The sequence below is a fragment of the Chrysochloris asiatica genome, unplaced genomic scaffold (genome assembly GCF_000296735.1).
Source record: "Chrysochloris asiatica unplaced genomic scaffold, ChrAsi1.0 scaffold00391, whole genome shotgun sequence".
NCBI classification, from domain to species: Eukaryota; Metazoa; Chordata; class Mammalia; order Afrosoricida; family Chrysochloridae; genus Chrysochloris; species Chrysochloris asiatica.
In genome coordinates this window covers 1,007,032-1,025,662 of record NW_006408909.1, presented here as the reverse complement: position 1 = coordinate 1,025,662, position 18,631 = coordinate 1,007,032, and the positions used below count along the sequence as shown (strand labels likewise).

At 48.3% G+C, this 18,631-nt stretch overlaps 1 protein-coding gene across 1 annotated transcript in view; it reads left to right on the top strand.

The window, feature by feature from the left end:
• The first annotated feature begins 858 nt into the window (after positions 1-858).
• POFUT2 (protein O-fucosyltransferase 2) overlaps positions 859-18,631 on the top strand; it is a 24,602-nt gene continuing 6,829 nt past the window's right edge. Inside the window, exons 1-7 of the mRNA XM_006876561.1 lie at positions 859-995; positions 2,965-3,215; positions 6,222-6,366; positions 7,289-7,399; positions 14,270-14,336; positions 15,987-16,112; positions 17,084-17,264. Of these exons, the coding sequence (XP_006876623.1) occupies positions 865-995; positions 2,965-3,215; positions 6,222-6,366; positions 7,289-7,399; positions 14,270-14,336; positions 15,987-16,112; positions 17,084-17,264 (1,012 nt within the window). The 5' untranslated portion in view covers positions 859-864. The remainder of the gene's footprint in view (positions 996-2,964; positions 3,216-6,221; positions 6,367-7,288; positions 7,400-14,269; positions 14,337-15,986; positions 16,113-17,083; positions 17,265-18,631) is intronic.

Genomic DNA, 18,631 nt, shown 5'->3' with positions numbered 1-18,631 from the left:
CTGTACAGGGTTTCCGAGGCTGTAAATCTTTACGGGAGCAGAAAGCCTCATCTTTCTCCTGCGGAACAGCTGATAGTTTCGAACTGCTGACCTTGCAGTTCACAGCCCGATTCGTAGCCATTACGCTACCAGAGCTCCAAATAAGTGGGTCCAATTCTTAAACTGTTCTGGGAGGGTCAGCTTCAGGGTCTGAGCTCAGAGGCATGGGTTGTGCTCAAAAGGCCCAGGATTTAATGTTCTGTTCTGCTTTCGCCACCTGGATGTTCTTAGTGATCTCCTTCTCACACAGTTCTCACACTGACTGTCCCATCAGCATCACCTCCAATTTGACTCCTGCAGAATAAACACAATAAACTGACCAGGGACCTTCCTCTGGACCAGGAACAATTTAAGCAATCCCAAATGTCACACGCTCATTTCAAAGATGAGGACACTGACCCCAAAGTCATAGCCACCCATTGGACTGCGGGGACAGTATCGAGGTGATCCGAGAGGACCCCAGAGCTGCCCTTGGGTTTCAAGGCGAGGGATGACGACCCTTCTACGCTTGGCAATCTCCCCCACCCGCCATCACCAGAGCGCCCCTTAGCCCACTTCCACCTTCCCGCGCCCGCGCCCGCGCAATCCCAGACGCCAAATGAGAAGAGCGCGGGCCCGCTGCGGGGAGGACAGAAAACGCATGTGTGAAAGCGGGACGGCGTTGCCGAGGATACAGAGACGCGCATCGAAGGGAGTGGCGAGCGCGCGCTTCCAGGACGGCGAGCTTTCCGGTGTTTCCGTGGCTACGAGGGACGCAGTCAGGGGGCTGGCGCGCGTTTCCGGGGCGGGGGCGCAACTGCAGGAAGTGCGTGGCCGCCCGGGGCCATGGCGGCGCTCGGCGTCGTCTGCCTACTCTTTTGGGCTGTATCCTCGTCGCCCGCCTGGGCTTCGGGTGAAGAGTTTTGGCCTGGCCAGTCGGCGGCAGATCTCCTGTCGGGAGCGGCGTCCCGCAGACGGTAAACGTGCCTCCCGCGCCTGCGCAACGGCAGAGCCCGGGGAAGATGGGCGGGGAGTGAGCGGAGGAAGATCGGGGAGGGCGAGAGGGGCCGGGCCGGTGGGCAGTGGGCCTCAGCCTCCATCTCCACCGTCGTCCCGCGGACGATCTACGGCCTGTGGTCGCGAAAGAGGATAACCCAGCCCCCGGGACTCTCCGCGGATTAAGCCCCCCGGAGGCCAACAGGCGGGTCGGTCTTAAGAAGCAAGACCGGGAAACCCCCGTTTAGATGTTTGACCTGGGTGTGTGGAGGGTTTGGAAAGGGCTGGTGCATGTTAGGAAGGAAACTCAGCCTCCATGTCGATGTTGGATGTTGTGTTGATAAACCTTAGATATGAAAAGCGCCCATTAGTGCTGTTTGGTAGTTATTAAGTGCCAAATAGTGTTGCTAAGCAGTGCTAAGCTGTATTGTGAAGCGGATCCTGTACCGGTTCCAGGGGTGGGGAGTATAGAGATATAGGTGGGCCACTTCCTCTTAAGAGATGGCAGTCCTGGAGGACTTGGAGTGCTAAGAAAACTTGGGAGAGAAACGAACACGTAGAAGTTACTTTTAACAGAAGTAACTTTTAACGGAAGCTGAATGGCTCCTGGGTGTTGTGTAGAGGGGAGTCTTGGTTTGCATTGGGCAGCAGTTCTTAAACTGTTTCCAGGGACTCCTAAACCCTCAGAACCATTTTTGTATTACCACTAGTTCCAGTTGCAGTGGAGTGGACGCATGATGACCCATGTGTGTCAGATCATAGAGTTTTCAAATGGCTGATTGTTCAGAAGCAGATCACCTGGCTTTTCTACCAAGTTCATAATAATACTAGGGCATTGTTTGCATTTTTCACTCTCATTCTCTCAGGAGTATAATGTGGAGTTTTCCCAGATATTCCGTGATATGGCAGCGGGCTGAATACAGAAGCAGATACAAGAATCCTGCTCTGGCCAGCCCTTAAAGAGATCCACAAAATGAAAAACACTGCCACTCTTCTACTTTTCTAGAAAGTTTTGCTCATGCAAATATTACTTATTTAACATATAATGGGTTTATTGGGGTTGCTTGTTTTTTTTTTTTTAATTTTTAATGTTGTTTTAATAATGCATTTCAACTATGGAAAGGGGAAGCCTAGACTAAATGAATTGGATGTTAAAACAGGAGATTTCCATTTTTGTTAATTTTGGTTCTCTGACCTGGTCCAGAGAGGCTTTAAAATTATTTGAGATATAGTTAACAAATTAGAGGGAAATTTACTTGGCTAGGTGTCAGTTACCTCTGTGTATTCACAGACTTGCACACAGGTAATACTAAGAATATTCTGAGATATGTAACTTCAGTATAGCATAAAGTGTAAGAGGGTTCTAAATAGCTTGTGAAAAAAGAGTTTGGAAAACACCTCAGATTTATTTATTTTTAAAGTGAATTAAAACAATTTTTAACTCTAGTTTTAATTTCTAGCACAGGAGTTATCAATAGATTTAACCCACATAAACAAAAGCTTTGTGTGTGGAGGGGAGTGGTGGCAGTCAGGCCTCAACAATTAAGAGTATAAAAAGAGTCTTTAGCCAAAAAAATGAGAACCAGTGGAGTAGTGATTTGAGCTAAATGATTCTAAGCTTCTAGTTTACTGAAGATTCTGATGGTTTTAGTTTTGATTTGTTAATTGTTAAACATATGTTCAGATGTCTGCTGGGGCAACTGCCTCCCCTTTAGAAAGTTGTTCTTGTTAAAGTGCCATTAAGTCGGTTCCAATTCATAGTGACCTTGTATAGGGTTTCTTAGGAGCAGCTGGTAGGTTTGAACCACAGACCTTGTGGTTTGCACTACAGCAGGAACTGAAGCTACTAAAAGCATCTAAAGTTCAAATGACAGACTGGATCATGAGTGCATCAGAGTTTTTGCATGGAGACCTCTTTGCTGAAGACTTGTGTCTTCCCTTCCTGCTCAGGTACCTTCTGTATGACGTCAACCCTCCAGAAGGCTTCAACCTCCGAAGGGATGTCTATATCCGCATCGCCTCCTTGCTGAAGACTCTGCTGAAGACCGAGGAGTGGGTCCTTGTCCTGCCCCCATGGGGCCGCCTCTACCACTGGCAGAGTCCCGACATCCATCAGATCCGAATCCCATGGTCGGAGTTTTTTGATCTTCCAAGTCTCAACAAAAACATCCCTGTTATCGAATATGAGCAGTTCATTGCAGGTAAGGGTACCAGTGAGGCTTGGGACCAGCAATTATTCTGCCCTGGGGTAAACATCAGGCCAGGTCTGACCAGCTGGTGTCTAGGCCCCGGCCGCACGCTCCCCTCAGGTGTGCCTCAGTTCTGCTTTGCTTAAAAGCCTCTTCTATTGTCTCCCCTGCCAGATACCTTTGTGTACCAATCCTCGGGCAGTAGACCTGGAGTTTATGAGTTATGGGCCCTCATCTCTCAGACATGTGTCAGCCTGGTAATTAGGGGAAGTGCAGCTACAGCTGTGACAGAGCAATGAAAACTCAGAGGCCACCCATTGGGTTGCTTTTGGACAACACCTGACTTCTCAGGGAGCAGAAAGGCTGCTTTTCCTAAAGGAAGATTCCTAACACAGGACACTTTGTTGTACTTGTCCGTATGGTGTCTTCTTACTGTGCTGGTAAAGATTTTTGTAGAGATATATCTTGTTTAATTTAATCCTGTTTAATCTTGTTTTAAAGATAGTAGTTGAAGGTTTCCTTAGCAAAAAGGTATTTGGATTTAGCGTTTACCTTGTTTGAAAGACATCAGTAATGGTGCATTTCCCCGAGCGACGTTTGAGAGGTGGCAAAGAATGGGAGTCCTGGGCTGGTACAGAGGGCTAAACGCCTGACTGCAGATTACAAGATTGGAGGTTTGAGTCCACCCAGAGATGCTGCAGCAGAAAGGCCTGTCGGTATACTTCTGAAAAAAAAATAATCAGCTCTTGAAAACCCTGTGGAAACTGAAGCAAAGTCTGTACTTTGGTGGCTGTAACACTGATGATCTGCTCTATAAACCTTCCCTCAACACTTCTTGTTAGGCGCCATCGAATCAGTACCGACTCATACCAACCTTATGCACAGCAGAATGAAACACTGCCCAATCCTGGGCCAGCCTCACTACTGTTGCCATGCTTGAGTCCATCGATGCTGCCACTTGGCCAGTCCATCTCGTTGGGGGTCTTCCTCTTTTTCTCTGTCCCTCCACTTTACCAAACATGATATCCTTCTCCAGTGACTGTTCCCTTCTGACAATATGTCCAAAGTATGAGAGACGAAGTGTGCCCATCTTGGCCTCCACGGAGCACTTTGGCTACACTTCTTCCAAAACAGATCTATTGGTTCTTTTGGCAGCCCATGGCACTTTCAATATTCTCCTCCAGCACCGTAACTCAAAGGCATCAGTTCTTCTACGGTCTTCCTTAGTCACTCCACAATAGAAAGTCAAAAAAAGAGTTGAACACCCTGTGACGCATAGTTGTACTTGGATGCATGTGGGTATCCAGTACAAAAAGATGAATGAGTATTAAATTCCTAAGCAAACTCTACTTCCAGTTGAGGAGTATGGCTTGTACGTCATTTTTTCATTTTATGTACCCCATAAAAAGAAGTACTGGTGGCACATGGCTAAGCGCCTGACTGCCAACCAGAAGCTCAGCAGAGTGAACCCACCAGCTATTTCGAGCAAGAAAGATGAGGCAGTATGCTTCGGTAATGATGGTGGTTCTTAAGTGCCATCGAGTCATTTCCAACTCCTAGCGACCCTGTATAGGGTTTCAGAGGAGTACCTGGTGAGTTTGAACTGCTGACCTTACTGTCCATTGCTTACCCTGCAGTTCCACACCAGCATTACAGCCTCGGAAACCCTATGGGCAGTTCTACTCTGCCCCATGGTTGTTATTAAGTGCTGTCAAATTGGTTCTGACACAGTGACCCTGTATAGGGTTTTCAAGGAGCGGTTGCTACGTTTGAACTGCTGACTTTGTGGTTTACAGTCCAGGGCTGATTCCTATGGAATTGCAGTAAGTCAGAATTGGCTCTACGGCAGTGGGTTTTAGTGGGTTATGCCCCTTAGATCTTGTTACTTTGAATTGTTTTTATGTCAGTAAATCTGGTGAGTTCTGTAGGCAAGGACTGAATGAGGAAGCACTGTTGATGTTGAAGGAATTCAGTCTGGAACAGGTAGAGTACTCTTGTGCATCCTTCCCTTCTTGGGCTCACCTTTTTACTGTACTTGTGAACACTTGAAAGTGAGAGCTGTGACTGGGTGGTGGTCTCAGGGAGCCCCCTACCTGGAGTCAAGAGCAGACCCTAGAGAGGAGCTATCCAGGATGAGGGAGCGAGAGGTTGCCAGGGAGTATGGACTCTGCCTGGAGGGTAACGGGAGCATCAGAGAGAAGGGGGCTGGGACAGATCTGGGAAGGAAGGGTCCTTGGGAGTAGCATTCCCAAGTAGCATTTGGGTGCAACTTGAAGAGGTTAGAGGATTCAACCAGCGCCTACCCCAAGGGACCATGTGCCATTATTGCATTGGTGTGTCACTGTAGGATAAGAACTTGACTGCTAATTGCAAGGTTTGTGGTTCAAGCCTACTAGCCGCTCCTTGGAAACCCTACACAGGGTCTCTCTGAGTAGGAACCAACTTGACCACACCCAACAATGTGTACATGTCCTGGTGTGGAGCTCTAGGAAAAGCACTGGACTGCTAACCACAAGGTTGTTGATTCAAACCCATCAGCAACTCCTTGGAAACCTTATGCAGGGTCGCTATGAGTCAAAGCCAACTCGATGGCACTTGTTAAACACAATGTGTGTTGTTACACAACAACATGTGTATGTTAAAAATCCCAGGTGGCACTTTGGGTTAGACATTGGACTGGAAACACAAGTTCAAGTTGTTCAAATCCCCTAGCCACTCCAAAGGAGAAAGATGATGCTATTTGCTCCTGTAAAGATTTACAGTCTCCAAAACCTGAAAGAGCAGTTCTACTCTGTTCTATAGTGTTGCTATGAGTTGGAAATGACTCAGTGACAATGGGATTGGCTTTCTGAAGGGGGGTGGTATGTACACTTGTAAACTTCCTTCAGCCCTTGGGAGTAAGGTGGGGGTTAAGTGAATTTCTAAAAGTCACGTTTGTACAAGTGCCAGTTTGGAGCATGCCATGAATGTGGTCTTTGACACCAGCTTCACTGTTGAGCTTTCCTTGGTCTCTTGCAGAGTCTGGTGGGCCCTTCATTGACCAGGTCTATGTCCTGCAGAGTTATGCAGAGGGGTGGAAAGAAGGGACCTGGGAGGAGAAGATCGATGAGCGGCCCTGCCTTGACCAGCTCCTGTATTCTCAGGACAAGCACGAGTACTACAGGTAGGCAGTGATGTGGGGACAGGTGTGCCTCACTCCATGAGTATCTCGGGTCTCTCAGCACCCCGAGGCCACTTATTGCAGGCTCACATTATACATTTACGTCACCCCACAGCATTGTGGGCTCTCACGTCTTCAGTGTCCTCACAAGCACTGCTGATCGTCCAGCAAGAGCACACTCTACGAGGCTTCCCGCCCGTCAGCCCTACCTGAGGTCTGAGCACGACACCTCCTTTTCAGCTTCACAACCTGCAGATGAGGACTCTGGCTGCTTTTAAAAGACCTGATTCAGAGCAATCTGCTTTCCCCCATATTTTAAAATGCATTGGGACACAGCTGCAGAAATGGCAGCCTGTCCACCCAGACACCAGTGCTCACCAGTGCTCCTCTGTCACAGACTCCCCCAGGGGCCGGCTGCTCCTCAGCAACTGCCACATGGGAAGTTCCAAATGGTGTGGCTCTGGAACCTGAGCAATGGATGGCTCTGTAGAAGAGTCCTCTGCCTGACAGAGCTGCTGTTAGAACTGCACACCTTTCAGGTGTAAAATGTCTCCTGCCACGTAGCTTTTGGATTGTCCCTTGCTGTCCCCTTTCGGTGTTATTCCTCAGATTAGTGAGACAAACCTCAGTGTCTCATCACATCAGGTTAAATTTTATGAATTTTTTAAAAAAATTTTTGCTAGTGTTATTACCTGTGACACTCATTACTAAGGAAGGTTTCCGCAAGAGAAGCAGCTGTTTTCTCAGGGTTGCACCACATTGTATTTGGGGCCTTCAAAAAGTTGTTGGAAAAATTCCATGATCTTAACTTCACTCTTCCACAAACTTTTTGGAGTGCCCTCATGTACATGTGTGTAAATTCAGCTTTTATGTATTGTCATGTGAATACACTATGACTAGAAGCATGTGGGATTGTATTTTCCAGAGGCTGGTTTTGGGGCTATGAAGAGACAAGGGGTTTGAACGTTTCCTGTCTGTCTGTCCAAGGATCAGCATCTGTCATTGCGCCAGTTCTTTTAAAGAACACGTCAGCACGGTAAGCCATCCGCTGCATCTCCACTTGGCTCGCCGTGCATCAGCTTCCTGCCCATGTCACTATGTCGAGCCCCCTCCCCGCTGCTTGGGTGTGGGGTCCTGTGTGCATTGTGTAAACCCTGGAGAGTTGGACATCTGTGTGGTACATGCATTTGCCACAGTGAGGGGGTTCCTTTCCAGGAGATAACTGGGGTTAGGGTTTACGAAGAGCCTTCCTCATCCTTAGAGGAAAATCCAGTATGGTCTAGTTAGTGAGACTCACCATGGCTTCTAGTGCCCAGGGGGTGGGAGACACCTTGGAGAGAGCGCTGTTCTTCTGATGTTGTGTTTTTATCAACCCACTCCCACCCCGCACCCCCTCATGGATTAGATTTACTTTCCTGTGACTTGGCCAAGTGATTATAGCGTGCACCTGGTGCAAGGGAGCATATGTCTGAAACAGCAAATTTGGGGTGGGGGGGGTCCTCGGAGATTTGAACTCACTAGCTGGGGTGACAGTGTATCAGGGAGTGAACACAGCTGGAACCTCTAATGGTTGGCTGGGGGTAGAGACTGAACAAGTCTGCTCCCAGCTCCTACCGAGGGCTGCCATTTGAAAGGTTGCAGATCCTCTTCAGGAGCACTGCTGACCGACGGGGCTGGGGTGGAAGTACTCACCCCACTCCAGGTCCTCCTTTTGAGAATGGTGTGTGTGAGTGGTGGCCGTGGTGACTCTGAATTGCAAGGTGGGTGGTTTAAACCCACCAGTTGCTCCTTGGTAACTCTATACAGGGTCCCTATGAGTTTGAATTGGACTTCACGGCATTTAACAGCAACAGGAGGGAGGATTGGGATGGTCTCTTTGTAGCATCTTATTCTGTGTAGTTGCCTCTACTCACCACAAGGTGGCGGATGGCCTCGGTGAGACACTATACCCATGTGGAGGAGTGGACTGAGGGAGCCCAGATGTCTTCTAGAGGGAGTGTTGGCCTGGCATTGACCTGGCAGTGGCAGACCCTTTCTATTTTCTGCTCTCGTTCTCCCCACAACCCACAGTAGTGTTGTCAGTCCCTGAAGCAGGGGATGGCAGACCAGGACCACACCTCCCCGATAGCCCTGAGAGGCCCCTTGAGGGTGCTGGGAGACGGGGAATGAGACCCACTGCTCTGAGGGCTCAGTGCAGCTACACAATCCAGAGCCAGTGGGGGCCACTCCTAAGGATGCAGACCACCTCTGAATGAAGGCAGCAGCACTGCACTACGTCACAGCTGCTGCTGCCACCGTAAGTATCCTGGGACTTTGGTCCAGAGATCCCATCTTGGCTTTCTTCAGCACTCCTGCTGACTCATTGTGTAAACCTGTGTGCATAGGTTCTTAGTGAGGCACCATTTCAATTCTAGAAAACTGGGAGCACACCGGTGCTGAAGGAGACTTATACTGAGCATTTGGTGGTTGGGATCCAGTGATGACAGTGTCAATAGAACAGTTATTTCCTTTAACTTAACTGGACTTCAGAAGCAGACCTGTCTGGAGTTGTTGGTATGTGGGCACATAAGCCTACTGGTGAGTTTTTCTGACTCAGATTTTGCACATTAGAACTGACTTCATATTTCCTGACCCTTACCCATCTTCTTGCCCACTTGTAGGGATCTCTAGGTAGTTGATTAACTAGATGACAAATAGAGAATGTCTGAGGTGGATGACTTGCTCCCCCATCCAAGCATTTGTGTCACTGATGTGTTGGGTGTTTGGGAGGCAGCGTATGGAACAGCTGACTTGGCCCTCCCAGGAGGGATACAGGTGCCACACATTCTGCCCCTTTGTGAGGAAAGATTTTTGTCTTGATGCACAGGTAAGAAGAAACCTGTGTGTGTTACGTTCCAAGGTGTAAGTGTCCAAAGACACTGTCCCCAGCCCAACTTCTGAAATAGCCACTAGGCGTTCGCCATACACTCATCCCAGCCACCCCTACAGGCTCATGATTGCCTAGTCAGAGTCATGATGAGAAAACTAGCCAGGCATCAACCTGTCCCAGTCCCCTCCCCATCCTCTGTTCTTTCTTGTCACACTCGCACCCTACTGTCCAGCACTGGGAACTCAAGCCAGCCGGCCTTGCTGCAACAGTTGGTTGGTCGGTTTGCTTGTTTGTGAATCCTTTCCTCTCCTCTGATATTTTCAGTGACCTTTTTCTCACCCTTTTGATGCACATATCTTTATGAACTAGGCTTGCTCCTAGACAGTGAAGTTCCAAGGGCACAGAGACCTGTGTCACCCCTTCAAAAAAATCTGTCCACAGGTGGAGCCCTCGTTGCCTGTCTACGTGACTGATCTGTGATATGCCTGGCAGGGTGGTATAAGGACAGCTGACTTAGCCCTCCCAGGAGTGATCCTGACCTCAAGGAGGACAGTCAGTGTGGCAGACACAGACCTCAGACCTCTCCCAGGAGCACCTGGGCCCCTGCACAGCTCCTCCCACTTCCCCCAGCCCTCCCTGCTAGGCTGGGTCCTTTTTGTCCACCACCAAACCCACTCCTCCTAGTCTTTATGTTCTCTTTGTCTGTTTCTTGTCATGTTTTCTCAGTGTTTCTTGAGTAATTTCTGCTTTCAGGCATGTGAATCTTGTCAGTCACATCATTGGGAGCCACAAAAAATGGAGCCCCCTATGTTTGATGGGGAAACCTGACGTGGCATCCATGCCCAAGTTGGTCTGTGGCCAGGCCCCACCTCAGCCTCTGTACACTTAACAAGGCTGAGTTCACTTTAAAAAAAAACAAAAACTAAAAAACAGCTGCTGTCGAGTGTACAGTCCTGGTGACTCCCATGTGTATCAGAGCAGACTGTGCTCCCGGGTTTTCAGAGACATTTTTCCATAGTTTGCCAGGCCTTTCTTCAGATGCCTCTGGGTGGACTCAAACCCTCCAGCTTTTCAGTTAGCAGCCAAGTGTGCTAACCATTTGTTTCACTCAGGGATGTTTTAAATTAGCTCCTGTGAATTGGAGTTTCAGCTGGGATCTGTGGGGTGCACATCCCTGACCTTGCACACAGGGACTGTCATCAGCAGGACTTTGGGTCATGAACAGACTCAGGGAGAAGAGAGATGGCACGGCCATTGGGGTGGACGGGGACCTGGGACGCCCCAATTTAAGTGTAAAATGAGTGGCCAGCCTTCTGGCACCTCCATCAGAACAAGTCCTCATACCACATACAGGAGCTACAGACTCACCGGGACCCTGAGCGGCCTGACCAAGGTCCACTCCTCGGTTCCATCAAGGCTACAGCCACATGGAGGCTGTTCTTAGGAGGAATGCTGTCAGGGTGGAGGTCAAGGGGCACACAGGTGTTCACTGCATCCCTAGTAACTTTGTCCCAGGACCCCACATGTCTACTCAGCCTGCTCCAGAAGAGACATCTAAGGTCACATCCTCATCCAACTCCAGCTCCCCCCCACGACTCCCACACAACCTGTACTGTGAAGTGATCCTGAAGAGGAATAGTGAAGAGCAGGAATTATTTTGGATGAGACAGACCTAAGAAAAATAGGACATGTAAAACATGTGGGCCACAGTAAACCATGCTCAGAGAAAAATGTGTACCCTTCATCAGTGTGTTTGAAATAAAGTGTGACAATCATGAGCCAGACTTCCATGGCAGAGTTTGAAAAGAGAGAACCACCACGGAATAAACCAGTGAAAATGACAGATAGATGGAATCACTCAATGAACTTTTTTTTTTTAAGTTTAGAAAGGTGAGTAAAGTGGACAGACTGCTAACAAGCGATTAAGAGCCTCACCCGGGTCACCAGAAAACCAGGGCAGTTACTCCATGTACCGTAGGCATAAAAGCAGGCAAGGAAACAGCATTGTGAGCAACTTAATACCAGTAAGTTTGAAAATGTAGAAGTGGATAAAGGAGAGGGAATTGAACTCAGTTCACAAGACCTGACAAGATTGTGGGAGAGGAACCTGCAGGCTGCTCACACCTGCCATCAGGGCCAGCATCCAGCACTGAGACCCACGCAGAGCTTGGCAGCACATACAAGGATAGTGTGCCACACCCAGATGGAGCTGCTTCAAAGTTGCCTTAACCTTGAAGGTTTATTCAGGGTCATTCACCACCAGTCACAGTAAAGGAGAGAAGCCACATGACCATCCCAGTGACCCCAGAAGTCATTGACAGGATGGAACATGGATGGCCACAATACCGAGGGAATGCCCAGTCCCGATATCACAAGAGCACTGGACACTGTCAGAAGGTATTGGCAGGGAAGTGCATCTGTTGCCACTGGCGGTGTATCTGGAAACTCCTGGGGTTTGTGTTTGGTGCCATCCACTGAAGCAGGTGGTCCACCTGTGACCGTCACATCCAGTCTTTCCTGCACCACCCCTCTACACACCCAGACAGGTGTGCACTGGGACACTGTACATACCTTCCCAGACTGGATAACTTCCATATCGTCATCACTACATGAGATAGCAGATCATATCGTATGTTCAGACTGAGACATCACTGGGTGAAGAAGGGAGCCAACTGCTTCTACCTGCAGCAAGGAATAATCATATAGATGGAATGAGGAGTCAAAAATGCAAAATCTAAATACATTCTGGTCATTTTACACAAAGTTGAGAAACAGGCATCAGTGTTGTTAAGGGACCCTTGTGTGGACGTGGACATGTCAGGAGATGCCCAGAAAGTCCTGACGGCAGCTGTAGGAAAGCTCACTTCCCTACCAGGCTGAGGTGTGTAAGGGTCTGTTTTATGAACTGCTTAACTGTACCTTGCAATTTTACGCACATTTCTGCAGGAGTTGTGACATTTTATAATAAAATCAAAACTTGACTTTTTCTGTTACTGTCCCTAAAGATGGTCACTGTATCCAATTAAAGGTGGTCCCCCAGTTTACTTAACATGTATTTGAGTTATGGAGCACTGTACTTAATTTTTTTGTGGTTTTTTGTTTTTTGGGGGGGTTTTGGGGTACATTTTGTAGTTAATACAAGGACCCCTGGCGGCACAGTAGGTTTAGCGTTGGACTGCTGACCACAAGGTCGACAGTTCAAATCCACCAGATGTTCTTCAGAAAAAAGATGAGTCAGTCAACTCCCATAAAGATTTAGTCTCAGAATCCCTATGGAGCAGTTTAGCTCTGTCCTGTAGGTTCACTGAGTCAGACTCGACTCACTGCAGTGGGGTTGACATCAATTCTGTGTTTTACTACAGTGATGCAGCAGTTACTGATACTATGTGTCCAAAGACTAATAAAACTCAGATTTATAAAGATACAGATAATAAAACTCTGGTAATGAAAGCTTTACCAAAAAAGTGCTCGACTTGACATCTTCACTTGTCAGTTTGTGAGAGCCATCTCCCTTTAAAGCCCAAATGAACCACACATGTCACCGAGTTGGATCTTAGGAGCTGAGATCGATTCCCTCTCTTCATTTTATCCACTTCATGTACATTTTCTAACATAATTGGTAGAAAGTTGTTCTAACACAGCTTTTCTTAGCTTTTCTCCACTTGCCTCTGGATCTTGGTGCTTGGTACCCACACACAGAGAGCCCCCAATTCTTTTGCAGCCACCTCTTGTGTGAGGTGAAAATGTGAATGACTTGCGCCTGCCCATGTGGGTGGCCTTTTCGTGGGTTCCAAGTGTCTGCTATTGCAAATAGGTCACATGTTTTTAGAGAAGTCTGCACAAATGTAAGAAAGGCAAAATGTAGGTGTGTACCCAGAACAGGACCCGTGGGTCCCGGGTGTGTACTGTTTTACTAGGATTTGTCCGCACACCCACACAGGGATGAGAGTGGTCCCCACACCCCAGTAGTGGACATGTCAAAGACCACTCCAGTCTCTGCGTTTGTACGTTAAAAGGTGGACTGTCTGGTCTGTTATACTTGTATTTCTTAGATTTTGAGAGTAGGACATTACTTAAAAGTCCATTTGAATTTGTTTCTGAGCCACCTGTGTAAGTATATACATAATCTTTTGCCAGTTTTTTGTTGTTTTTCTTTAATGGAAATTTATAACCTTATGTAGTCTAATTATCAATCCGTTATGAATGCTACTAGGGTTTTTTATTCCAACCTTCACCATCCTAGGATTCTTAGAAATTCTTTCTCAGTCTGCATTGATCGGATCTGTTTGCTACAATGAACTCTGCGTGATCTGAAGTGTATTTTGTGGTAGGAGTGAGGCAGGGTTCTAACTGTGCCCCCATACTCCAGTACAGGCCTTGCACAGTGCCTTCCTCCCATTTGTCACCACCACAATGCCCAGCCAGAGTGGACACGGGTCTGTTTCCAGTGTGGCTCCTTTGGTGATGGGCATTTGCTCTTCTCCCTCTTCTTGCACAAGAGGGAGGGACTCGAGGGTTCACTGCTAAGCCGGATGCCCCTCTCAGCCTGAGGCTGCTTGCAGTGATGATTTCCACTGAAGTGAATACTGACTTGGATGTCTTGTGGTACCCATCACCTGGGAATGAGCTAGGTAATGGGCATCCTAATTACTATAATATACAAAGCAGCTTTGCATTCCTGGTGTGAACTTTTGTTAATTTATTGCGAGGTTTTATTTATTTATTATTTTTTTAATTTTGTGTGTTTTCTGTTTTAGGTTACAGTCACAAATGAGTTTGGTGACACCTGGCTCAGTGTTTAAATTAATTAGGGATTAGAACTTCACTTTCAGAGTCAAGTGCAGAAGGCTAGGCAAGTGCTTTTTAGAATCTGCGTGAAAATGGGCCAAGATGCACCCTGGTGGCTCCAGAAGGCTAAGATCCCCTTCCAAAGTTGTCCTGGGTTATTCCCTGGCCCGGGACCCTTACACTTGATGCTTTCTCAAGAGTGTGGTATAACTATTTTTAATTCCTTGTTTGTCTTTTGTGTAAACATAGGTCTGTCATGCTGGACAGAGCCGAGAACCTGCTTCATGACCACTATGGGGGCAAGGAGTACTGGGATGTGAGTATTCCCTCTGGGCTGCTTCTCAGTTTATGGCATCAGAATTTTGTTGGTTGAGTTCTAAAACGTTAACAACCATCCAAAACTCCTTTTTTCAACTTTGCTGACTAAGAACAATAGTCTCTTAGAAGTCCTGGGTTTGGGCCTGTAACAGCTTTACTGTGAATGTCGATCACTGCCCGACATAGATGCAGGGCAGTGAACAGTCCCCGGGTGCCTGTGTTCTGTCCCTGACTGGGGAGAATACATCCTGGTTGCCCTTTCCACGTCTGAAGGTTCTTCTTTTTTGCGTGTCTGTCTTTCACTTTAAGCTGTAGGAATCATTTGTTCAGTGAGTCCTTAATATTGGGCTCACTTTCTGCTGTAATGGGGAGTACTTAGCTTTGGATGGCAATGCTGCGGCGGCGGCGGCGGCAATCTTGAAAAGACTAACTGGAGGTCAGGAGCAGTGGGCATTCTCACCCTCCCAGTGGTGTGCAGACAGTTGGTGTCGGCTGCAGTGAGCAGCTTGGGCATCTGTGCTGGCAAACAGTCAGTCGTCCTTACTGCAATGGATCACTGTGCAGTTCAGTCTGACAACGGCCAAAATAAAAGTATTCACTGAGTAAAAGTTAACAAATGCCTTGGCAGGGAAACCAAGGCAGAAAGATATGGCTACTCGAATGTGTGTTCATCTCCCAACCCCAGCGGGGGCCCTGGGTGGAGGTACCCTCTGGACCCCTGTCACTTTCAGGTCCTCAGAAAGACCATTCAGGGCAGCCCCTGCCCCAGGCAGCAGTCCAACTTGACCTGATCTACTGATTATGGTAGCTAGATTGTGGGCAATCACAGCATTTTGTTTGCAAGAAAAACATGGCTTTCTGCTGTGCACACCATCACTTCCACCATCACCACCAAATTCCCTCTGAAGGTGTTCAGCTGGGCCCACTGACCACAGATTAAGGAACTGCCCTACCCACTGAAGCTGTGGGTCCAAGGGGCAGGAAGAGGTGGGTTTCAAATTCCCTCTACTGACACTCTGGGGTTGGGCTGGGTGGGCAGAAGTTAGGCTCTCCACTAGTAATAATCCCTGTCTTAGGGCGCTGTCCTAAGGCATGGGCAGCGCCTCATCCCTAGAGCATATCTGCTCAGTGTCCTACTGCTGTTGACTTTGCCACATTCATCCACAAGTAGTCATGTCGTTCCACTGCCCGGGTCTTCATCCCGCTGCATCAGTCTCTGAGGGCACTGACTCCCCTCAGCCCTGGTCTCTGTGGTCTTTGGGGCAGCCTGGTGAGGGCTATGGCCCTCCCTCAGCCAGAGCTTTCTCCAGCCCCCAAAAGGCCAGTACTGGGAAATCTTTAACTGTAATTTGTTGTAATCAGTTCATTGTAACAAAGATGAGTGTGATTCCATGAATTGATGTTATAACCTGCTCACAACGGGACTCTCCAAGAATGCTAGGTGATGGTGGTTGGCGTTTCTGTTCAAGGCACCATAAAGGCTGACTAGTGACAGGACGGTAGCCGAGGTGGGGCAGGCTGAGAAGCAGTGCCTCCTGGGACTGGCAGGTCATGCCAGTGTGTTGAGTACCTGCTTTGACAGCTGGGGTGCGCCCTGACCCGCGTGCATGCTCTGCCACCCCCAGCAGCTCTCCTGTTGGCCCCACAGACCCGGCGGAGCATGGTGTTTGCCAAGCATTTGCGAGTGGTCGGGGATGAGTTCAGGAGCCGCCACCTCAACTCCACCAATGAAGCTGACAGGATCCCCTTTGGGGAAGACTGGACCAAGATGAAGGTATCTTCTATCTTTCTTATCTTTTTTTCCATCTTAATGAGAGTGTCGATGCCAACAGTAGAGGCACACTAACTCACATTCATGTAGGAAAGTCAGGACAAAGATTTTGTGTACCTCCTTACAGGGCATGGGTCTGTGCCTTCCCCTGGCCTCCCTCCATGCAGCCTTGGGACTCACTCAGCACAGCTTTCTCGCCCACAACTGGGATTATGACATGTCCCAATAACCTAGAAGGGGTGTTTTTCAAAGGAAATGAGATGACAAATCTGGAAGTTAGCAGAAGGAGGCAGTAGCATGTGTGCTGCCCTTGCCTGATGTGAGTCTGAGGAAGAGAGAACCGCTGATCCAGTTCTCTCCATAGCACCGATGTTGCCATTCTGTTCTAGTGTCCGCTTGTTTCTTCTGCACGGTTGGTTTTTCCTATTTATGTTCCATGCAAGTAGAAGGGTCTGTGGTATCTGTTCACTTTATGGTCTTATATAGATATCTGGTAGCGTAGTGGTTACGAATCGGGCTGCGAACCTTAAGGTCAGTGGTTCGAAACTGCCAGCCGCTCCACGGGAGAAAGATGAGGCTTTCTACTCCCGTAAAGATTTACACCCTCGGAAACCCTGTACAGGGTCGCTATGGTTCGGACCCGACTCGATGGCACTTAACAACAACAACATAGACATCCATCCTCTACCCCACCCCCGATTCTACCCAGAGGAATCCCATTGATGCAGACCTGGAGGGTGCTGGGTAGAAATGCCTGTGCCCCCAAGTTCTCAGCTGCTCCCTCATTCTGAGGGCACCCTCCATTCTGAGTATCATCCTCCACATCCTAGGGGCCCCAAGTGCCCAGAAGGCACCTCCCGCTCTCACCACCCTGCTCTTGAGTTGAGAGGCCTTGTCCGTAACCTTGTGCTGCGTGCAGACACTAACACAGAGCCTCTGTACTCGGCTCAGCATGTCCTGTCGTTCTCTGATAGGTCAAACTGGGTTCTTCACTCGGGGGTCCCTACCTTGGTGTTCACCTGAGGAGGAAGGACTTTATCTGGGGGCACAGAGAGGATGTGCCCAGTCTGGAAGGTGCTGTGAAGAAGATCCGCAGCCTGATGAAAACCCACCACCTGGATAAGGTGTTTGTGGCCACTGATGCTGTGAGGAAAGGTATGCCATGTGACCTTTAGCTTGTACTCGTCTCTTCTGAACCCTGTGGTGCTGTAGCATAAGCACTGGTTTGCTAACCAAATGGTTGGCAGTTCAAACCCACCAGCTTCTCTTCAGAAACCCCATACAGAGTCACTAAGAGTCAGAGCCAGCTCAACGGCACTGAACAGCCAGTATCCATCAGAGAGTGTGGTAGCGCTGCAGGATAAACATGACTGCAAACACAAAGTTGTTGGTTCATGCCTACCAGCTGTTCCACAGAAAAAGAGGTGAGGCTTTCTGCTCCTGCAAAAATTTATAGCCTCTGAAACCTAAAAACGGGGTTGCTGAGTCGGTACCAGGTACCAACTCTACAGTACTTAGCAACAGTAGGCATACACCTGAATCCTCTCCAGGAACCTCCTGGCAGGATGCGTAGAGCTGAACTTTGTGTATCTGCTGATCTCTTCCCAGTTCACTGGCTCCATCCTTGAGTGACTGTCCAGCTCGCTAGCTCCTTCTGAAGCTTTCATACGTAACAGAGCGAGCATGTCTTCCATTTCAAGTGCTTGTCTGTTTGGTCTGTGGATTTTGGCTCACAGGACTGTGTGTGTGTGTGAACTGAAGTAAAGGTTTACAGAACAGGTCATCAGTATTATATTCAGAAAATCCTACACTTCATTTCATCTCAATAATTATATTCCCGTCAGTGTAACCTCACTTACCCCGCTTCTCCCTGGGTTTCTTGTTTCCATTCCTCCTCCTTTGCCAACCCTTCTGAAATTTGTCCTTGGGTAAATGCTGTCCTTTTGAGCTCACATGGTTGACCATTCTGTGATGTGTGTACCTCACTGGTGGTGGTGTTCCCCTTAATGGCCTATCTACTGCTGCACTGAAAATTGAACCACGGGGGTGAGTTCAGTTTCAGACAAGAAGGATGACTAAGACCCTTAGTCTTGGGGTTCCACCACTTTGTATCTGATCAGTAAGCCTGGTGTTTTTTGTGATTTTGCATTTTCTTCTATATTTTTTCCCACTCTATCCAGGACTTTCTAATGTGATCCCCTTTCATAATAGCTGGTAGTAGCAGCATGACAACATCTAGTTTTCTGGTCTCGGGATCATGGAGACTGATGGTCACGTGTTCCGTTGGACAATTGTTTCCAAGCATCTTCAGTTTTCAGCACTCTTCTTTCCTCCAGACAGGAAGAGACTAACAGTTGTATCTGGTTGAGTGCCATCAAGTCAGTTCTTGTCGGGGACCTGCCTCGACATAGGGGTCCGGTTCACGAGGAGGGAGATACCTGATGGCGACTGCAGTATATCAAGAATACACAGAAAGAGATAAAGAGAGAGACAATGAGGCACCCCAAAGCCAGGGTGGATAC